The sequence below is a fragment of the Myxine glutinosa genome, chromosome 2, assembly GCF_964187855.1.
Source record: "Myxine glutinosa chromosome 2, kmMyxGlut1.1, whole genome shotgun sequence".
Taxonomy (NCBI): Eukaryota; Metazoa; Chordata; class Myxini; order Myxiniformes; family Myxinidae; genus Myxine; species Myxine glutinosa.
In genome coordinates, this window is record NC_136262.1 from 45829675 (window position 1) to 45852109 (window position 22435).

Below are 22435 nucleotides of genomic sequence, written 5' to 3' on the forward strand. Positions count from 1 at the left end.
TACACAATACCGAAAATTTGGTTCGATTCCGACAACTTTGAAAATTTGACTTTTGTGACCTTCAAAGGTCAAAGATTCTGAAATTTGTTGGAAAACTTGTATTTCATTATGAATGTGATAATATAAAATCATGTACGACATTTCACCCTATCAGGAAGCGAACAATGTAATAAAACCATCAAAAATCGACTTTTCTAAATTTCGTGACCTTGTGACCTTGACCTCGGGGCGAAAATGAAAAATCGAGCTCCGTGGGGCTAGACACATGACATTGGCCTAACCAAATATCGAAACCCCTGTCAGATTCCACAAAACCCCTCGGAGAAGATGTAGCTTGAACTCGATTACCCCCTAAAAATACATCTTTTTCAGGCGTGGCTCCGCCCACAATGGGCGCAATACGCCCACTCGAGGCAGGACAAAACTAGATTATGATATCAACCTCCCACCCAAGTTTCATCAAGATCGGATGATATCATCAGGTAGTTATGCTGCGGACACACACACACACACACACACACACACACACACACAGACGCACACACATGACGAATATAGTGGTCACTTGATAACTCGTGAACCAAAAACAAGCAAACGGAGTGAAAACTGAGTACTCCCTTTCAGTGCGCGTCATTGCCGGGCCCCTTCAGTGCCCAGCAATGATGTCATGCAGCACCTGGAGATGGAATAGGAAAGAAGCGGTGTACAACTATAACATTTAAATCAGAGTAAATGGAATTCAGCTATGGGCTCAACATAATGTGGCTGTTGCTTTGTTTGATGAGATTCAAAATTTATCGCGCGAACTTTTAAAACCACCCATGCTCACAGAACAGGTCAATATGATTCATGAAGTCTCAAAGCCAGCTTTTCAACGAGTTGAATTGTAAGGAATGTTGATGAGAATTGTAAACCAGGCCTTTTGCTCTCACATCACAGGCAGGTCAGTCGCCTTTGTTTTTTTTGTTTTTTTACCGCTTCTCTTCCAGTCTCGGTCCCTCTGCTCCCTCAGTGCCAGGATCCTCCCTAGATTCTCCAAGATAATGTCTTCTTCCAGTAACCCCGTCCTTGTTAAACTCCTCAAATCTGCTTTACACACAACTCCACTCTTTTGTTCCTCTTTACTCCCGTTTATTGAGATGCTTTCTGGAGATTGTTCAATTGCACTCTTTCCTCCAGGGCTTCAAGCAGGTGGTGCGCCACCATCTCATGTCGCCCCTACTTCACCTAATCCTCTTGCTTGCATGTGAACGTGTTTCATCCCCTCCGTTCCCTTTGTTGTTTGCTTATCCCTGGCTTATGATATCAAACTGTGGCCACACTGTAATTACATTGCCTTTTAACCCCTTTGTCAACTTGCTATAGCATGAGCCTCAAGTTTGCATACAATAAAATGCGAAAATGAAAAGGAAGATATGGAGACAAATTACTGATGGAGAGGAAACAGAAGGGTAAAAATAGAAATGTCATTCTACTTTTACAAAAGTACACGAAGGTCCAAAAGTACAAAAGAAGGGTCCAACTTACAAAAGTACACGAATTTAACCGCCTACTACATTTGTGGCATTTATTTCCATGTTCAACTCGAAAGGTTGAGAGCAGCTTTAACGTCACCACATGGCCGGCTTGACTTAAAGGTCCAACCTGGAAGCGATTTTGATGATTGTTTTGCCAAAAGGCATTTTGCTCGTATCACCTCGACCTCAAGTTGCCCCTTCCGGTCGATTATGCTGATCTGGATCTCTCCTGCGAAAGAAAATATGAAAGCAAGCCGTGAAAATGAGAAAACATTCCAACTACATTCTGCAGCTGGAGTGCTCAGAACTAAAAAAATACAGCAAATTATTGCAAATCATGCCCACCAAATAAAAGATGGGATAGGACAAGTTCACTCAAGGGGTCATTTTCATGATGCTCGGCTGATTGAACTGGCTGAGCATGATGATAAAGTTCCTGCAATTAAGCTGTGACAAATTCCCAATCGAGTTCCTGATTGGAGAAAATAGTTTTACAAATAAAAAGGATCCTCAGGAGAAGGAAACCAAGACGCAAGGAGAGGCCATTTGGCCTATGCTGATTTGTATCATATCCCATCCATTTTAATCCCCCCAATTTATTAATATTATATGCACTAACCCCTTCTTGCAATCAACTGAATCTAACAATCTCCGATTCATTTGGAGATTGCACCATAGGATCTTCAATTCTCACGATATAAATGTCGATGGGAAAATTGGCTTACAACCACCTTTGAAGTATGGCATACACCAAATTGGAATGTCACTGCTAAAATGGTCGGTCTCTCAGGAGCGACTCTCGCAGACCGTCTGGGAGCATGAAGCATGAACACCACAGATCTCCGAATGCAGCTTTCCCGGCTATTCACCAGCTACCGACTGACATTGTGAGCATGCTCTGGAGCTTATCGGACTGAAGTCAAGATCATTCCAAATTCTACAATTTGGCCACGGCTGTTAAATCGGTAATCCAGATTCAATTGGCTTGGATAAAGACGCATATATACATATATATATGCACACACACAGTGTGTTCAGAAGTATTCACACCCCTTGATTTTTTTCACATTTTGTTGTTACAACCTGAATTTAAAATGGATTAAATTGAGATTTTTTTGTCGCTGATCTACACACAATACCTCACCCATAATGTCAAAGTGGAATTTTTTTTTAGATCTTCTTACAAAATAATTAAAAATGAAAAGCTGAAATATCTTGAGTCAATAAGTATTCAACCCCTTTGCCATGACACTCCAAATTCAGCTCAGGTGCATCCAATTTCCTTCAATAGTCATTTAGATCTCTCTAGAACTTTATTGGAGTACACCTGTGGCCAATTAAATTGATTGGACATGATTTAGAAAGAAACACACCCTTCTACAACAGGTTATTAGGTTGACAGTGCATGTGAGAGCAGAAACTCTACCATGAAGTCCAAGGAACTGTCTGTAGAACCTTGAGATATAATTGTGAGGAGGCATTGATCTGAGGAAGGGTACACAACATTTTTTAGAGTGTTGAAAGATTCCAAGAGCACAGTGAGCTCCATCATGAGGAAACGTAAAGAATATGGAACTACCCAGAGATGGCCATCCATCCAAACTGAGCAATCAGGCAAGGACCTGGGTCAGAGAGGTGACAAAGAACCCAATGACCACTCTGACAGAACTACAGAGTTCCTTGGCTGAGATGGCACAACCTGCCGGAAAGACAACAGTCTCTGCAGCACTTCACAAATCTAGACGTTATGGGATAGTGGTCTTACGGAATTCACTCCTGAGAAAAATGCACATAACGGCATGCCTGGAGTTTGCAAAAAGTCACGTCAAGGAATCTGAGAGCATGAGGCAAAATATTCTGTGGTCTGATGAGATGAAAATTGAACTCTTTGGCCTGAATGCAAAGTTCATCACCCAGCACAGCTCATTACCCATCTAACACCATCCCTACTGTGAAACAATGGTGGTGGTAGCATCATGCTATGGGGATGCTTTTCAGTGGCAGGGACTGTGAGACTAAGGGAACAAGACTGAGGGAACAATGAATGGAGCCAAATGCAGGCAAATCCTTGAGGAGAACCTGCTTCTGAATGCAAAAGATCTTAGACTGTGGCGAAGATTTACATTCCAATAGGACATTGATACCAAGCATACAGCCAAAGTAACACTAGAAAAGACTTTCAGAATAAGAATGTGAAAGTCCTTGAATGTCCCAGCCAAGGTCCAGACTTGAATCCCATTGATTATCTGTGGAAAGACTGGAAGATTGCTGTTCGCCAACGCTCCCCATTCAACTTGATAAAGCTTGAGCAAATCTGCAAGGACGAATGGGAGAAACTCCCCAAATCCAGATGTGCAAAGCTGATACAGACATACCTAAGAAGACTCAACATTGTAATCGCTGCGAAAGGCGCTTGTACGAAGTACTGACTCAGGGGGTTAAATACTTAAGTAAATTGGATATTTCTATGTTTCATTTTTAAATTATTTTGCAAATATACATTGTTGCGGATCCGGGGTCGGCGCTCCCCTTACCAAGGGGGGGTTAATCCCCTTGTCTTTTAAGCTGGCCGTTCCCCCAACCCTAGAAGCTATAACGCTCCTCCCCGGTCGGGAGTAGCCAGGGTGATTGGTCAATAAAGTCCCAAATACCTGAGTGCTACCCCTGGCCGTGAAGCAGGGAGATAACTCCTGCTCGGACCCCGGACAAGATGGAAATTGCCGAGCGGTTTAGCAATCCGAAGCCCGAGCCATTAACAAGCAGACTAACCCGATTCTGAGCGGTTCTGATATCGTGCCACAGGTATTTTGTCACCGGTCGAAAACCGTAAATATATTTTTAAATTCCATTTTGACATTATGGGTTATTGGGTTATTATGTGTAGATTAGTGACAAAAAATCTACATTTAAGCCATTTTAAATTCAGGCTACAATACAACAAAATGTGAAAAAGTCAAGGGTGTGAATACTTTCTGGAGGCACTGTGTATATTAAACACCCCTTTTGAAGATAATTGACAGGCTTATTAAATTAAAATAAAAAACAGGTCATACTCCGCCATTTTGTTTCAGCCTTCTCATGAAGCCTTGCCGATTTTCGATGACTTCTCATGGACTAATTCAAGTACCATATACAATCAAAATACTATTTTGGATTTGAGGATCATATCTCGTGGAGTGAATAAATGTCAAAATCTGGAGTGAAATCTGGAAATGTTTAGAAATGAACGATTCCTATAATTCAGTGTATTTACATATTTACTTTAGGCAAGTAAGGCTCTCATCCCTTCTTCTCTGTATTTCCAAATTGCCAGAGCATTAAACGTTACTTTTTCTCCGACTTGGAAATTATATTGAGTGAAGAGAACATGAAGGAATGTGCTTAAAGTGAAACTTCATTGAGTTCAATGAAAATAATTACGATAAGGCACTCATCATTGAATGCCTGATCTCCGCTGTGGTATACATCACTAATTGCTTGCCAAGCCAGCCACTCCTTATCAACCGTTCAGTTGGAGTGCTTGCTTGAGTGCTTAAGCTATATGGCGAGCACTCTACAAGCTGCTTGGTAATGGAACACAGCGCTGTTTCACCATCCCTTAACTTTCCATTTGCTTTATTTGTCTTTTTGCTTAAATATTTGTCATAAAAACATAAAATCCTGCTCTACTGTTCTTGCACATTCTCTCTTTGCCCTTTTTTACCCTGTTATTTGCACTAGGTCATCTTCCATCTGCTTGGAAATCTGCCAAAATGACTGCACCACATAAAAAGGAGCAAAAACTGATCCCATCAACTACAGACATATCAGCTTACTTCCAATCATCGTCAAGGATATGTAATCAATCTATCATCACAGATGATATTAATTCCTTCCTTTTCTCCAACAACCTCATCTCAGATCACCAACTTGGTTTCAGACAAGGTCACTCCACCTTGGACATTCTGTTCCAACTTGGACAATGGATGAAGGCCCTCAATGTCAGACATGACATCAGGGCCATCTCTCTGGACATATCTCGTTCTTTTAATACTGTCTGGCATCCTGCCTTGGTCTCCAAACTGTGTCTACCTATGGCATTCAAGGCCAACCTCACACATGGCTTACCAACTTCCTCTACTCTCATAGCCAATGGGTGGATCTCAACAGATTCCTTTGATCTCCTCTCCTTGTCAAGGCTGGTGTGATCCAAGGCAGTGTTCTGGGCCCACTCCTTTTCCTGATCTTCATAAATGATCTATTTGACTCTCAGGAAAATCCTCTTTATCCATTTGCAGATGACTCCACCCTATGCCGTGACATCCTCATTCAGACAGGCAGGTGTCACGTCGTCGACCCCAAGGGACACATAAACCAGCGTGACAGTACAGTTGAGTAGCATGTATTCGAAAGTATCCAAACTCAATACAAACCATTATCATGACAGCAGGTTGCAGCCTCTTCCCTCCTTTCAGACGTTAAAACAATCACAAGCTGGTCCAACACTTGGAATATGCCTTTCAATCCTGGCAAATCTCACACTCTCACCATCTCTCTGGTGAAACTACCTAAATCCAGGATTACTGCTCACCTCCACTCATTTGTTCCTCTATTTTTTTTCCACCTGTGGAATCAACTTCCACATCCCCTTTAGTCTCATTCTTCCCTCCAGGTCTTCAAGACAGCTGTTCACCACCACATCAGATCATCCCCAATCCTAAACCATGTTCTTTTCTACCCTCGTTAACCCCACCAAAATCCTCCTTCCAATTTTGTAGTTTTCCCTCCTTGGAGTTTCCTTCTGTGTCCAACCTGTCCACCACTTTGCATGCGCGTTTTGCATCTTGTTTTTGTCTGCTATATCCTGACCTGCTCACTGTACTAGCTCTTCCACAAGCCTCAACAATGTATACAAAAAAAAGTCAGAACAATGGATAACTGGTCGGGACAAGTATTCCCCCTCATTCTCCTGCAAGTGGAAAAGGTGGAAAAGCAGGTGGAAAAGGTGGAAAAATACATGCAGGTGGAAAAGGACTCCTGTTTCTTCCACCGTGCATCTGATTTGTCAATTTTGCTCGACGCGGTGGAGTGTGTGCAGTGCCTTGTGAAAGGAGGAGAGTCGCGGGCATCTTTTCCAACACGATTACACCACACAAAGGGAACAAAGCAATGACGAAACAGCTCAGTGGTGAACATGCTAATAACCTATCTCTGTTCCCATCCTTTGACCTCTACATCCTCCAATTGAGGTCTCTCATCCAGGTACTAAGCAGGATTGAGTTTACCTGGCCTTAGAGATCTGACGAGATTGAAAACATTGAAGTGAATAAATTGCTGGCAATATAGTGACGAAGGAATCACAAGCTAGTACGACAGGTAACAAAGAAAAGATGATTTATAAATAAATTGGCTTACCGATGGAAGACGATGCGAGCATCTGTCGTCCCACCAGCTGTGCAGGACCCAATCCCTCGAGGAAGTCCGTTATCTGAAAACCACCTCCAAACATAAGCCCTGGGAATGTCATGCTGTGGTACAGCATAAGGGGGGGCATAAGCATTCGGTCTGACACTCATGAGAGCCAATCACATCAACAAAGCCGAGAAACTCAAATCCTTTAAGTTTGCTCTTGTCCTGGACATCCGGTTGTCATCAGATTCAGACTGCTGCCAATCACAATTAAGAAGATGTAACGATATATTTGTGACAGGCTTAAACTCAAACAAACAGGACTCAAACACAAATTAAGAAGCAACTTCATTCACATCACAATCTGGACGTCTGTTGTCAAAGGTGGCTGTGAAAGGTATATATATTTTTTGTATACAAGATCGAGGCTCATATAAGAGCTAACATTAATCACAAAAAAAACAAACAGTCACATAAAACATACAATAAAGGGAGCAGGAGACAAGATGGGGAGAGAGAGGGAAGCACACAAGTACAACAGCAGAGAACAGGGACATCGGGAGATCTGTAGGAGGGAGAGGGCTTGGGGGAAGAGGCGTGGGAAGGAGGGGCGGTGGGGTGGGAGAGGTAAAAAACACATGGACACTGCTAGGACTTCCAGGAAAGAAGTCGGTATTTCAAAAAAGTGGGTCGGGGGTGAATTAACGGGCGTAGAAAAGATAAAGGTTTTGGATGGGGGAAGATAAGAGATGGTGGTGAACAGCTGTTTTAAAGACCTGGAGGGAGGCGTGGGATTGAAGAGAGGGAGGGATTTTGTTCCAGAGGCGGGAGTAAAGAGGAATTAAAAAGTGAAGGTGAGCAGAGAGTCTTGATTCTGGCAATTTCACCAGAAGAAGGTTGCTGGCAGATCTTGTGCGACCTGTAGGAATATTTGGGGGACAGAGCACAGACAGAGCTGGGGGAGCAAGTCGGTAGAAGACAGAAAGACCACCAACCTGCCTGTGGTGAGTCAGTGAAAGACCCTCAGAGTTAACTTCATCACAGGAAATTCCAATGATTCTGAAAACTTTGGTTTCAACAGCGGGAAGCCTTGCTAGGTGTGAGGCAGGAGCACCAACCCAGAGGGGAGAGCAGTATTCCATTGAGCTGTGGATGAAAGCCTTGTATGTGGTGAGGAGCTCAGGTGTGCCAAGGAAGGACTTCGCACGATGGAGGATGCCCAGTCAGCGACTGGCATTGGAGGCCAGCTTGAAAATGTGGTTTTCGCAGGAAAGATCATGGCAGATGATCATGGCAGATGGCAGATGGCAGATGGCAGATCATGGCAGATAGTGAGACCCAAAAGTTTGAGTGACAGAATTTCTTGGAGAGGATTGTTGAGAAAGTAGATGGGAGGGTTGTCCAGCTGGTTTTTTCGGAGAGACATGGTAAGAGTGTGAGATTTGTCAGGATTGAAAGACATGTTCCACTTGTTTGCCCAGTCTGTGATTTTGTCCAGGTCTGCAGAGAGTGAGGAGGCTGCAGACTGCCTAACTGAAGGATGAAGAATGGAGCGGCAGAGAGTGGAGTCATCAGCAAAGAGATAGAGAGGATTTTCCAGAGAGTCAGAGAGATCATTGATGAAGACCAGAAAAAGCACAGGGCCCAGAACACTGCCTTGGGGAACTCCAGCCTGAACAGGAAGAGGAGATGAGAGAAATCCATTCAGGGCCACAGATTGACTATGGCCACAGAGGAAATCCACAAGCCATGCGTGGAGGTTTCCATGGATACCATAGGAGGAGAGTTTGGTGAGCAGAGCGGGGTGCCAGACCGTATCGAAGGCACGTGATATGTCAAGGGAGACAGCTCTGAATCCCTGTTTGGCATTGCGGACCTCCATCCATTGTTGAGACAGCAGAAGCAGCATGTCCAGAGAAGAGTGACCTGGTCTGATTCCAAATTGATGATCAGAGATCAAGCCATTGGAGAAGAGGAAAGATTTCATATCTGAAGCAATGATGGATTCCATGACTTTGCTGATAATTGGGAGAAGGCTGATTGGTCTGTAGTTGCTAGGATCTGTTTTTGCACCTTTTTTGTGCAAAGCGGTGATGTTGGCTGATTTCCAAGCAGATGGCAGTTGACCTTGAGCAAAAGAGAGGGTGAAGAGAACAGAGAGAGGGAGTGAAAGAGCGGAAGAACAGGATTTTAGGACCCGTGGGCTGATGCCGTCAGGTCCAGTTGCAGAATCAGAGTCGAGGGTTGACAGAAACTTTTCCACCTTGTCAGGAGGAAAGGACACGGAGTCCAGGAGCAGCTGGGTATGACTGGGTACAGTGGGTACAGAGAGGGGTGGGTTTGGGACACAAGATTTAGAGGCAAACACAGAGTTGAGGCATTCAGCTTTTTCACGTGCGGAGTCAGCTGTGTAGCCGCTTGAGGTAAGGGAAGAGATGGAGGGGGAACAAACACCAGAAACAGATTTGAGCAGGTGCCACCAGGATTTGGAGGAGGGAGACAGGTTTGAGAGTTCAGTCTTGAGAGTAAAGAGATAGTGCTTCCTAGCTCTCCTAAGGGTAGACACACACTTGTTCCGAGCTTTGTGAAAGGAACTGAGATTACCTACAGTTGGATTCGCCTTCCAAAAGACAAAGGCAAGTTGTTTCAGGGCAACTGCCTCACCACAAGATTCAGTGTACTATGGACAGGAGGAAGGATGTCACGGTATGATGACGGTATGATGACAGTATGTGATGTCACATAAAAGTTCCAGCCAGTGTGGACAAGACTTGGTTTCCTCCACCAGAAATAAATTGGAAATTCACTGAATTTGCTGCTTTATGGTGATTGTTTTGATGTAATGACATATTTGGCAGAGATGGCAGAGAGAATCATATTTATTCTGTGTGGACAAACACACAGACAGACAAACAAACAGACAGACAGACAAATGAAAAATCACTCATAGATTGACACTTGGCAAAAGATAACAAAGTAGAATGGCACTCGGTCGAGCATCCTTTTTACCTAACAAATAAATTGGTGGTTGAATTATGTGACCTGATATGCAAATCGTCTTCAAACAAGTCAATCGGATGAAAATAGTCAATTTTAGAAATCTGACCTATGTTCATCTCAAAAATAGTTGATGGTTGGTTTCAGTAAGCTGATATGCAATTCCTATTCAGATTTCCAGTCAATCAGATGAAAATTGAGGATTTTAGAAATTTGAAAAAAGTGGTTGACCTTTGGCCTATGTTGACCTTTTCACCTCAAAAATATATAGGATTTTGTCGGACCACGAACTCTACGATTTGGTGAAGTTTCGTGAAGATCTGTTTAAAATTGTGACCTGTAGGCAAGTATAAGTGAACGGACAGGCACAGACACAAACAAACAAACAAACACACACACAAACACACAAACCGGAGTGAGCAACATACTTGTAAAAAAAAAAAAAAAAAATTGCCAAGTAACAAACGGGCTCAAATGCAATACCCTCTGCTCTGGCAAAGGTAACAAAGCTTTTGACAGCGTAAAGAACAGGTGTAAGAGATATACTGCTTACTATGCTGGACACTTACTTGCTTTCCGGCAGGCAGCTTCCGACTCCCTCGTCGGCCGAGTCTCGACTTCGCTGTCGTCTGAGACTGCCAAGCTCTGCTGCCATACCCGTCTCTGTGCTTCGTTTCACTGTGCTTCTCAGCTTCTTTCCACCAGATTCTATTCAAACCGACAAGGAAGGATCATGTATACCTCCTGCGTGGCGTGAACACCGTTTGAAAATAACTCCATAAATCTCATACAACTAAGTGTATAACGCACAAATCCAACTTTTGTTATGTTAACACATTGTTATGTTCCAATAAATAGCTGTGCCAGATTCGAACCCAGGCTAGACAGATTAGAGGTGAGTGTGGGTATGTCTGGGCCATTCTGCCAGCCCAAAAGTGTTCTATTAAAAATTAATAATAAATTATTTGACACCAAGAGCTTCTTGGTGACCTGTCCACAAAATAAAAATATCCAACTCTCTTCTATGATGTTTTTTTTTTAAATGTTTCACTCCGTGTATGAATGTGCATTTTTCGTTACTTTTTGACTGAGGTATACTAACCATCGCGGGAAGGAGAAGCTGAGGTTCGGAGCACAATGGAGATGGGATCTCCCATCCCATCAACAATCGAGTTAAGAACATCATCCAGAGGAACTTCAATCTTTTTACAAAATGATCATGAAACTGCCTTGATTTTGCTTCAACTGTCTCATCTGCTTCAGATAGGACAGAAGGTTGTGAAATTTCCTAGTTAAAGGACCATTACCCTCTGAACCTCCACCAAAAATGTTCAAATATTTACACTTACAACCGAAAACAACCTTCGAATACAACTTAAAAGCCGCTTAGCTTTACCCATGGCAGCCTGGCACTGTGCTGTCCCCCAGTTTATATTACCACCCTAGATCCTTCCCCTGCGTATCATTGAGAGAGAGGAAGACAAATGATGAATTGCGAAAGATGATGGGAATAGAGCCTGTGATGGATGCTGTGAAGAGGAACAGGTTGAGATGGTTTGGTCATGTGTTGAGGAAGGATGAAAGTGACTGGTTGAGAAGAGTGATGGAAATGAATGTAGAAGGAAGTAGAGGACGGGGAAGACCGAGAAAGACTTGGCTAAAGATGGTGGAAGAAGAAATGCGGGCAAGGGGGTTAACAAGGAGAGATGCAGAAAATAGGGCAAAATGGAGAAGATTGTCATGGGGACCGCAAGGCTAACCCCCGCTCTTGCAGGGAAAATGGCCTTAAAATGCATGTTGTTGTTGTTGTTGTTGTATCATCCTGTGTGACATGCTCCAAGACTGCCCCTTTCATTATATAGTCCCTATTTTCATTCTTCTTACCATTCCCCAGCACTTACATTTCCTTTTGCTAAACTGCCTCCGCCAATATTTTTTCCCAATCCAATAATCCAGACTTTCCTGAATCTGATCACCCCCTCCCTCCCTTCATCCCCCAAATAATTTGCAATGAAGAAGGAAAACTTACACCAGTCAAGAACCAAACTCTGCTTCTTCTGCTTTCAGCAAGAGTATCGAAAGTGCAGTTGTAATTAACATGCTTAGGCTGTTTTATTTGTGCAAAACTTAATGAGAAGAGAAGAGCGTTGCCCATTGGTCTGATGAACTTTTGTGGCACAAAACTTAAACAGGGCGATAAATCGATAGAACAGCACGACAAATTGAAGGACAAACAATCCAACATCACTTATACTTGCAAAAACGTTTCACCTCAAAATTCACCTCCAGATTTGCCAACACCTGAGTACCCCCTTGTCCCGCTTATGCATGCCAATTGTCTGGGAATTACGTCAACGATGAGGAAAAGGAAGGGCCTGTTTTATAGTTGAAGATGCAAGAGCGACGATAAGGGTTATTTGACTTACTACAGCTGCCTCTTACATTTTCAGTTATCATCCAATTACTTTTCAGCCTCACACGCGTTGTAGGCAGGAAATAATTGTCGGTTTATTTGAGTGCATGATCATTTGCATGTGGATCCATTACTGTAAAGCTCCATTTGGCTTGGTTGTGATACAATTGTTACATATTCACCAGACAAGGGAGGGAATAAACAGCAAATACTTTTATAAATTAAATAGTATATTCACAATCGATACAATCATGATAGCTGTAACACCTGTTTGTGGTAGCTGAGATGTACTTCGGCTCCGCAGTCCGACCATGGCCACCATCTTGGCACCGATAGTGCTGCCAGGCCTGCGTCCACCGGCGGCCACGCTCACACCCGTGTCAGACAGGCTGCCATCTTGCTTGCGCGTGCACAGCTCACCACCAACGCTGCTGCTTTTAGCAAGGCCTCGGGTACGTGCCCCTCCATGATGATGATGTTGTTGCTTAGAAGACAGCATACTGGTAGAAATTAAAAAATAATAACTCATTAATTTGGGAAACAAAGATCCACGCGATAAGTCGACATTTTTTTCCGTTCATTTATATAGCATTGTGTTCTTAAGTCTTTAAACCCTAAATTTGCATTGGCCTGATATGATGGTGCAGAAGTGGTGCACTTACCATTGAGTGGTCTAGTCTGGGTTCGCTCCCTGACTCTACTGCAAACTGTCTGGTGGTGCTCCTCAGGCAGGGAATTTATATTTACTATCGGGTACCCCCACTCTGTGGGCGGGAGTAACCGTGTTGGCTCACCGAACATGGATGGCCGCTTTGTGTCCGGAGAGTCAAAAAAACGTAAAGTTGTCAAGGATAGCACTGCAATCAATATAGTAATCACCAGGGTGAGCGACTCGGTGAGTGAAACACGTGTGATAAAGATGCTGCATTATAGTCATCAATATTGTAATCACGGCTGAGAGAAGTGAGGAAACATGAGGTGAGGAAAGTGTGTGATAAAGATGCTGCACCATCATCACCGATGTTGTAATTACCATTGTGAGAGGTGAGGCAACACAGGGTGAGGAAAGCATCATAATCATCGATATTGTAATCACCTCAGTGTCGTGACCAATCGATGATTGAAGGGAAAAACGGATATACCCTATTGGTCAGTGCTGCGACCAATCGACGAGTGAATAATGCTGACATAGCTACAGCCACACAAGCTCTATTTATTACAGTTGATGTCAGGCCAGGAATGTAAACATCAACCTGCGAACGGTATCGTGCATCTGGTAATACCTGTTCATCATCGGGCCATCGCCAACTAAACCGCTAACACACATGAGTCAGCATCCTCTGCCTCAGGGAAGAGGGGTGGCTAGACACCCAGTATAGTCCAGGAGCAGAAGGGGTAAAATTTGGTCACGCATCTCCGGGGCCAGATTTAGGGGCAGGAAAACGCCTGGGATGCTGGGCTCAGGGGGCACCAACTGTCGGACTTGGGATGTGCCTGCCCAAAGCTATAACAAGGAAATTTGATGCAGGAGGAGACCATTCGGCCCATTATGCCTGCATTACAATAATATCAAATTAAATAAATTTGAATCAATCACACTAATTACTTAAATTACTTGAGGGAATGGGGGAGGGGAGGAGGAGTGGGGATGTAAAAAGTGTGGAAGGCTCAGGGATATAACCAGGGTGTTAAAAATAAACTTTTTTATTTATATTTTATTTTTTGTTTTGGGGGAGGGTATGAGAGGTATGAGCGAAGGCATTTTCAGGGTGAAGAATATACAACACCGACCACACACTATCCCTTGATGAGACCCTCTTAGAGACATCACAATCAGCACTGATGTACATAATCACCCATCCATACTCAAGTTACATACAAATCCTGCCAACATTCCTGTACCACTCCATCTCCAATGCATCGAGGTACCTATCTAATTCAAGTTGCTGTATCTGTACCTATCTGCTGCCACTACCTTTCCAGGGAGGACACAAAAGGAACACCCAAACCAACCCATTCATTATCTACTCTCTGAGTAAAGACCCCCACTATATTACTGTCCTAATTCTCCTCTCGCCCCTGGCCCCTGGTCCTATCAGTATCTATTCTCCTGAAGAATTATTATTTCTTCGAATTATTATCGATCTACCCCTCCCTAATCTCAGAATAAGAATCCCTCGTCTCCCGATCTCCTCACCCCTACCCCATTCCACTGAGGACCCAACCAAATCTTCTCCTATTGTCTTGAATTACTATAAATGAAGCAGAAACAGCTGAATCGAGGAAGAATACTCGTTTTGACTCGGGGTCCTTGTGCTGTGCGAGTTGGCTAAACGATGTATTTCTGTTGTAACCGAATGAGTATTTTCTCAGTGTTATTAATTTTTTACAAGTGGTCAATGCATGAACATGGCTTTGTTTATGTACACAAATTGTTCGACAACATAGAGCATGGCAATTGTGAATATGACAGGTTCGACAATGTGTTCGGCCTGAATACCAGTGGGTGAAGTCAGCCTTCCTACAAATTATGTCGCTGTGGGTGGAGTCAAGTCAGCTGTCCAACCAATGGGTGGAAAGAGAAACTGATGGACAGAAAACTGCTGCGACTTTAATATATAAATATGTCCAGTCTTCTTCAGGCAGGAAACTCTCCCTTGGCCTCCAGAATGATTCCCAGTGCTTTCTAAATGAAAAAAACTCATGCCTAACGTTTTGACCCGTTCATATTTGGAATCCCATTCAGACCCGTTCCCGTTTCCCATTCCCTTATTGCAAATGATTAATCGGACGTAATTAATTAGATAATCTTTATTGTCCCATATTCAGGAAAATTATTATTTGGTGACACCATAAGTTAACCATCATAAAAACATAAAACACAAAGGAAATAAGAAAAAAAATAAAAAGATATAAAACAAGTCAGGAGACGACGATGGTTCATTCGCGAGCGTTTTTTTTTTTTTTTTTTTTGGATACAAAGTCGGGGCTCGTGAAAGAGCTAACATTTATCAAACAAACAAATCAAACAAACAAGCAAACAAAGTATATAAAAAGGGGAGCGGTCCACAAGATGGGAAGAGAAGGGGAGGAAGCACACAAACACAACATTTGAGAGCAGGGACATCGGGAGATGGACATGATTGGACATGATTTGGAAAGGCACACACCTGTCTATGTAAGGTCTCACAGCTGACAATGCATATCAGAGCAAAAACAAAGCCATGAGGTCGAAAGAACTGCCTGCAGAGCTCAGAGACAGGATTGTGTCGAGGCACAGATCTGGGGAAGCCTACAAAAAAAAATTATGTTGCATTGAAGGTTCCCAAGAGCAATGTGGCCTCCATAACTCTCAAATGGAAGAAGTTTGGAACAACCAGGCCTCTTCCTAGAGCTGGCCACCGGGCCAAACCGAGCAATAGGGGGGAAAGGGCCTTGATAAGAGAGGTGACCAAGAACCCGATGGTCACTCTGGCTGAGCTCCAGAGATCCTGTGTGGAGATGGGAGAAACTTCCAGAAGGACAACCATCACTGCAACACTCCACCTTTCTGGGCTTTATGGCAGAGTGGCCAGACAGAAGCCTCTCCTCAGTGAAAGACACATGAAAGCCCACAGGATCTTGTTTCTCACAGTCTGAGAGTCCTTTAGGTGCTTTTTTGCAAACTCCCAGCGGGCTTTCATGTGTCTTTTTCAAGTGTCCCAGCGGGCTCCTTCACTCTCTTAAATCCCACTCCTCCCTCCAGGTCTTTAAAACAGCTGTTCACCACCATGTCTTATCTTCCACCATCCAAAACCCTGATCTTTTCTACCATTCAATGACAAAGGACGGACTATAACCGAAACAGGCCCGGACAGGCCAGGCCCGGAAATGTCAAAACGAAGGTTACTGACCTTGAAATGAGACAGAAAATAATGTATAATCAGTTATGAGGTTAGTTAGCTACACAATACCGAAAATTCGGTGAAAAATGAAATTAAAAAAAAAATGAAAAAATAAAATGAAAAAATAAAATAAAACGAAAAAAAAATGAAAGATCGAGCTCCGTGGGGCTAGACACATGACATTGGCCTAACCAAATATCGAAACCCCAGTCAGATTCCACCAAACCCCTCGGAGACGATGTAGCTTGAAATCGATTACCCCCTAAAAAGACATATTTTACGGGCTTGGCTCCGTCCACAATGGACGCAATACGCCCACTCTCGGCAGGACACAACTAGATCATATCAACCTCCCACCCAAGTTTCATCAAGATCGGATGATATCATCGGGTAGTTATGCTGTGGACAGACAGACAGACACAGACACAGACACACACACACACACACACACACACACACACACACACACACACACACACACACACACACACACACACACACACACACGACAAATATAGTGGTCACTTGACAAGTCAGGAGACGACGATGGTTCACGAGCGAGCGGTATTCAATGACAAAGGATGGACTATAACCGAAACAGGCCCGGGAAATGTCAAAACGAAGGTTACTGACCTTGAAATGACAGAAAATAATGTATAATCAGTTAAGAGGTTAGTTAGCTACACAATACCGAAAATTCGGTTAGATTCTGCCAACTTTGAAAATTTGACCTTTGTGACCTTCAAAGGTCAAAGGTCGAGGATTCTGAAATTTGCTGGATAACTTGTATTTCATTATGTATGTGATAATATACGATCATGTACGACATTTCATCCTATCAGGAAGTGAACAATGTAATAAAATCATCAAAAATCGACTTTTCTAAATTTTGTGACCTTGTGACCTTGACCTTGGGGCGAAAATGAAAAATCGATCTCCGTGGGGCTAGACACATGACATTGGCCTAACCAAATATCGAAACCCCTGTCAGATTCCACCAAACCCCTCGGAGAAGATGTCGCTTGAACTCGATTACCCCCTAAAAAGACATCTTTTTCAGAAGTGGTTCTGCCCACATTGGGCGCAATACGCCCACTCGAGGCAGGACACAACTAGATCATGATATCAACCTCCCACCCAAGTTTCATCAAGATCAGATGATATCATCGGGTAGTTATGCTGCGGATACACACACACACACACACACACACACACACACACACACACACACACACACACACACACACACACACACACACACACACACACACACACACACGACGAATATAGTGGTCACTTGATAACTCGTGAACCAAAAACACTGATCAGTTAGGAATGTGTCAACATCCGCATCACACGAGAGCTAACACCAAATGAATTCAACTTCCTGAGAAGATACAATCTTTGCATTGATTTCTTGTACACAGCATCAGTATTTCCATCAAAAGTTAGCTTGTTATCAATAAAGGTGCCCAGGTATTTAAATTTGCTAACAATTTCCACCTTATCACCATTTATATGGTTACAGGTTCATGATTGTGACCTTTCCGAAAGTCCAAAATCATCTCTTTTGTTTTACACACATTCAGAGTAAGACTAAGACAAAAGTCCCCACACCACTTATTCAATGTGTCAATCTCATCGAGGTAAAGATACAAAGGATGATTGATCGGAAAGTCAGCCAACAATGGCGATATCGTCTGTGTACTTAATAAAGTTACAAACTTCTTTAAGAGCCACACATCCATTGGTGTACAAACTGAACAGTAGAGGTGACGATACACAGCCTTGTGGAGCACCAGTATTCAAGATTGATAACTTTGATGAGCTACCATTCACCCTCACCTGCTGAGTTTGGTCTCGTAAAAAAACTTTCCACCCAAAGTATGATATGGGGGTTCAGGCACAGGTCACTCAACACTTTCAGAAGGGTAAATGGTTGCATAGTGTTGAAGGCTGATGAAAAATCAATAAGTAACACACGGACATAGGTTCCATTCTGGTCAAGGTGACTTGTGATTAGATGAAGTAAACTGAGCCAGGCATCTTCAACACCTCGTCTTGCTTTGTATGCAAATTGTAACGGATCCAGTTTAGGAGTTACATCTGATGTTATAAACTTCACCATCAATTTCTCCATACATTTACACAAGATGGAGGTAAGGGCAGCAGGTCTATCATTATTGAGCTGCCTTGGGTGAACCTTTTTTGGCACAGGAATAATTATGGACTTTTTCCAACAAATAGGAACGGTACAAGTAGCCAAAAGTAACTGAAACAATCGAGTAAAAACATTACTAAGTTTTAAACACAACTCTTTCAGAATGCAAGAGTTAATGCCATCTGGACCACAAGCCTTCCTTTTACTCAACACCCTAAAACACCTCACGACATCAGGTTCACAAATTACAGGTATGGAACACGCTCGAGTATCTAGATCCTGACAGAGAGCTTCACATTTTACTCGGTTTCCTAGAACATCAAATCTCGCGTAAAAGTCACTCAATTCATCCACAAATTTGGAATCTGGAATATTAGTGGGCAAGCTAAAATCCTTGAGCCCTCTCATTCATTCTCATCATATGCCTGAGTCCCCTCCAAGCATTACGAGCATCACCATCGTGTAGTTGTTCTTCAATCTTATCCGTGTACGACCGTTTACACTTTCCGATGACAGAGCGCAGTTCTTTCTTCACCTCCCTGAGAGCGGAGTCATCTTTCTTCAAGAATGCACGCTTCTTCTTCAGGAATGCATGCTTCTTCTTCATCAAGCAAGCCTTCACTTCAGCGGTAACCCAATAGCCTAATCAAAAAATCTGAAAATGTGCCTTTATAGAATGATTGAGGCATTTTTGAGTAAAAGCAAACAAACCACTTTTTCTGGGGTAGTTTTTCATGCTGAATATGAATCTGTTGTTTGCCAAGCCCAAAAATGCGTAATTAGGTCACTAATCAAGGTCAAAGGTCAATGAGTGCAAAATTCAATTTTTTTGAAAAAATGCTTTATTTTACATCCCCTATCTGTACATTTCAATTATTTTACAATATTTTGTCTAGTAAGGTTGCTAAAGCTTTTCAAAATCTTATTTTTAAAGGAAAACGTGAGGACACATCTATGCTCATTTGCCTTTATCTCTGTAAGGGGCGACAATTAGTTTTTGCGTAATTTGCTTGCAGTTTAACCTCTAAATGCACAATGGGGCAGAGTTTTTATGCTCCTATTGATGGTCTAGAGATAGATTTTATAAAGACAGAATCTAAATGTCACCGGTAAACAACATAGGTCAAAGGTCAATGAGTGCGAAAGTCTTGCAATGACGTAACAGTTCCTTGCACTTGAAACCATCCCTTTCACTCAACAGTGAAAGTGGCTTCATCTTTCTGACCCCAATGCATTTGCCATGTTTGTCAAATCATTTCCATTCAGACAGAGCAGGGTGTTCTTCAATAGACCCTTAATGATGAAGAATGAATCTAATAGCCTAGCATAAGCCATCTAGTTCGTACCCTAGGCATCAGGCATTAAACATTTCAGGAGTACAGGTAAGGGTCTTTTTAAGATTGTTAAAAAATGAAATATAAAATCAAATGAAAGTAAAGGAATGCATTCTTCTTTGGTGAGATACATGTACATACAAATGTGTAATGTATGCTTGACATCTCACATCATAGGCAGGCCTACATACATGTACATTTACCTAACAGTAGCAAAAAGACAGGCAGGGCATGGGCATTGACGATGAGTGCCTAATGCATCTACCACTAATGAATTAGTGATATCGGTTAGATGTTTTGTCTTGAAGAAGCTTTACTTTGTGTCTTTGAGAATAAGATTAAAACCCGGGCCAACACTGCCTGCGCTTATTCGATCATTTAAGGGCTGTTGCAGTATATCATACAACGTTGTAGTTTTCATGGTCAGAACATGCGTGCCTGGTGCTTAATTTGGTTTCTGTTTCTCCCCTCAGGCCAACCATGGAACCTATTGCCAGCCTCAAGCGACAGCGTGAGGATGTGTCGTTTGAACTTTGTATCATTTGTCAGGGAACTAGCCAGGTCAAAGATACGATTTTCAACCAGACAAACCAGGGTATTGCTGCCATCAGAGAGGCGACCGAGCTCCGATGAAAACTTAGACACTATGAATTTCGATCAGCCGTGGACAGGCTTTCGACTCTCTTTGCAGAGCCTCCAGAAAGTCTCCCCAAACTTAAATGGCATAAGCTATGTTACTCTGCATACACACACAAGGGGAAAATAAATGCTAAGCTAGCCAAGGAACAATCGAAAAACGAAAAAGATCCTGAAAGAAAGAGTGTTTCGGCTGAAGCATGTCCATTTTTACGCAGTAGTACTACTAAGATGAACTGGACATTGTGTATGTTCTGCCAGAACTTTGACAAGAAGCAGAAGACAAGTCGTGTCACAACCTTCAAAATGAGTAATGAAATTACGGAAAAAGCTAAATTTGTACATAACATCTTAGTCCGTACTGCAAATGAGAATGATTTAATCTCAGCTGAGGCATGTTACCATGTTAACTGTCTTAGTAAATTATTTAGGGATGTCAAAAGGGCGGAAACTGAAAGCAAATCAGCAGACATGGCGATATCATGGTTGTGTCAAGAGCTGCGTCACTCTGCTGAGAAAGGGCACGTATTTGAACTATCTGCAGTGTTCGAGAGGTACAAAGAGTTAGCCAGTGAGTGCGACGGCACAATTCCTACATCGTATCTTAGTAGACTGGGGACTTTTAAAGAAACTTTGTCGAATTGCATTGGGGACATTTATGAATTTCTTGTGCTAAGAAATTTGGCGCCTTCAGAGAAACAAACTTTGCTTCTTCCACGACATTTCAGTCACATACCTCTTTCAGAAATGGTGTGCGGTCAGAACAGTGCAGACTATATTCCCATATTTAGACAACAGGATGATCATTTTCTGTCTTTAGTGCACGTTGCTCTGCAACTCCGCAGTGATATCATGTCACATCCTGCATTCGAAGGTTGCGATGTAAGCGAAAAAGCAGAGTTGGCAAGTGTACCACCATCTGTACTCATGTTTGTGAATATCTTGCTTGGAGGCCAAAGTAGTGTCGATGCTGAGTTTGACGAAAGTGAGATGTCTGAAACTGGTTGGGTGAAGAAGACAAGGGTCCTTAGCATTGGACAAGACATGGTCTATGGTGTATGTGGAGACAAGAAGGCACCGCCTAAACACGTTGGAATGGGTATGACGCTGCACCAGTCAACTCGATCAAAGAAATTAGTTGAGCTATTCCATAATGCTGGGCACATAATCAGCTATAACCGGGTTCTTAGGTATGACACTGCCATGGCTGAAAACACTCTGAAAGCGCTTGATCAAGAAACTGGGGCAGTTGTTACCAGCAACCTGGTTTCGGGACGATTTGTGCATTTTTCTGGCGACAATATTGACATCAATGACTCTACCCTAGATGGCAAAAATACATTTCACGCTACTCAGTTAGCTGCCTGGCAGAGGGGGCCATCTGCTGAAAGCGGTCTTGGAGACATCAAACCATCCAATACGTCAACGTTGGATATACCAACAGCAGTTGAAAAGATCCAACAACAGCAGTTTCCGACACCATCAAAGAAGGTCACAGAAGATGCTGAAAAGTTCATTTGCCATATCTACAAGGAACCATCTGAGAACTGTAATCAAGCCCGCATTAAACTGTTCAACAAATGCCATGCAACGGAGACCCTACCTCCATCTAGTGATGCAGCAAAGTTCCACATAGAGCGTGCAAACTACCAAAGTTTCATTTGGAGAGAGGCCAGTAATCCAATGACAGATCTGCCACCGCCGACTGATTGTGGATGGAAACTCGTTGATGACAAGTTGTCACCGGTTCTTACAACTTTACCGTCAATTCCAAAGGGATGCCGAGAACTTACTCAGTGTGGTTGCAAGAAAGGTTGCAGTTCTGATAGTTGCTCTTGTCGGAAGTGGGGGAAACAGTTCTGCACTGAGGCCTGCAAGTGCAATGCCAGTGAAACACCATGTCGAAACAGGCCAAAGTAGGGGGGGGGGGGGTCAGAGCTTACACAGTTAAGCTAATTGGCATTCCCCTGGATGGCTCCTCCTTCCAGCCAATCAGTCTGACAGACTGCAATTGATTCAGGATTAATTAAGAATACATGTGATAATGATCAACTGCCTGCACTCCAAACATGTTTGCCATGAAGTGCATTTTGCGCCTTGTGCCA

The 22435-nt window shown here is 42.9% G+C and overlaps 2 protein-coding genes across 2 annotated transcripts in view; both read right to left on the reverse strand.

Moving 5' to 3' along the window:
• LOC144888195 (uncharacterized) overlaps positions 1-22435 on the reverse strand; it is a 588989-nt gene that overhangs the window by 215873 nt on the left and 350681 nt on the right. The gene's annotated exons all lie outside the window — the stretch shown is intronic.
• The window catches only part of LOC137421846 (regulating synaptic membrane exocytosis protein 2-like), a 317464-nt gene that overhangs the window by 10746 nt on the left and 284283 nt on the right, over positions 1-22435 (reverse strand). Inside the window, exons 19-22 of the mRNA XM_078773225.1 lie at positions 12583-12815; positions 10472-10610; positions 6912-7024; positions 1645-1746 (exon numbers count right to left, since the gene is read on the reverse strand). Of these exons, the coding sequence (XP_078629351.1) occupies positions 1645-1746; positions 6912-7024; positions 10472-10610; positions 12583-12815 (587 nt within the window). The remainder of the gene's footprint in view (positions 1-1644; positions 1747-6911; positions 7025-10471; positions 10611-12582; positions 12816-22435) is intronic.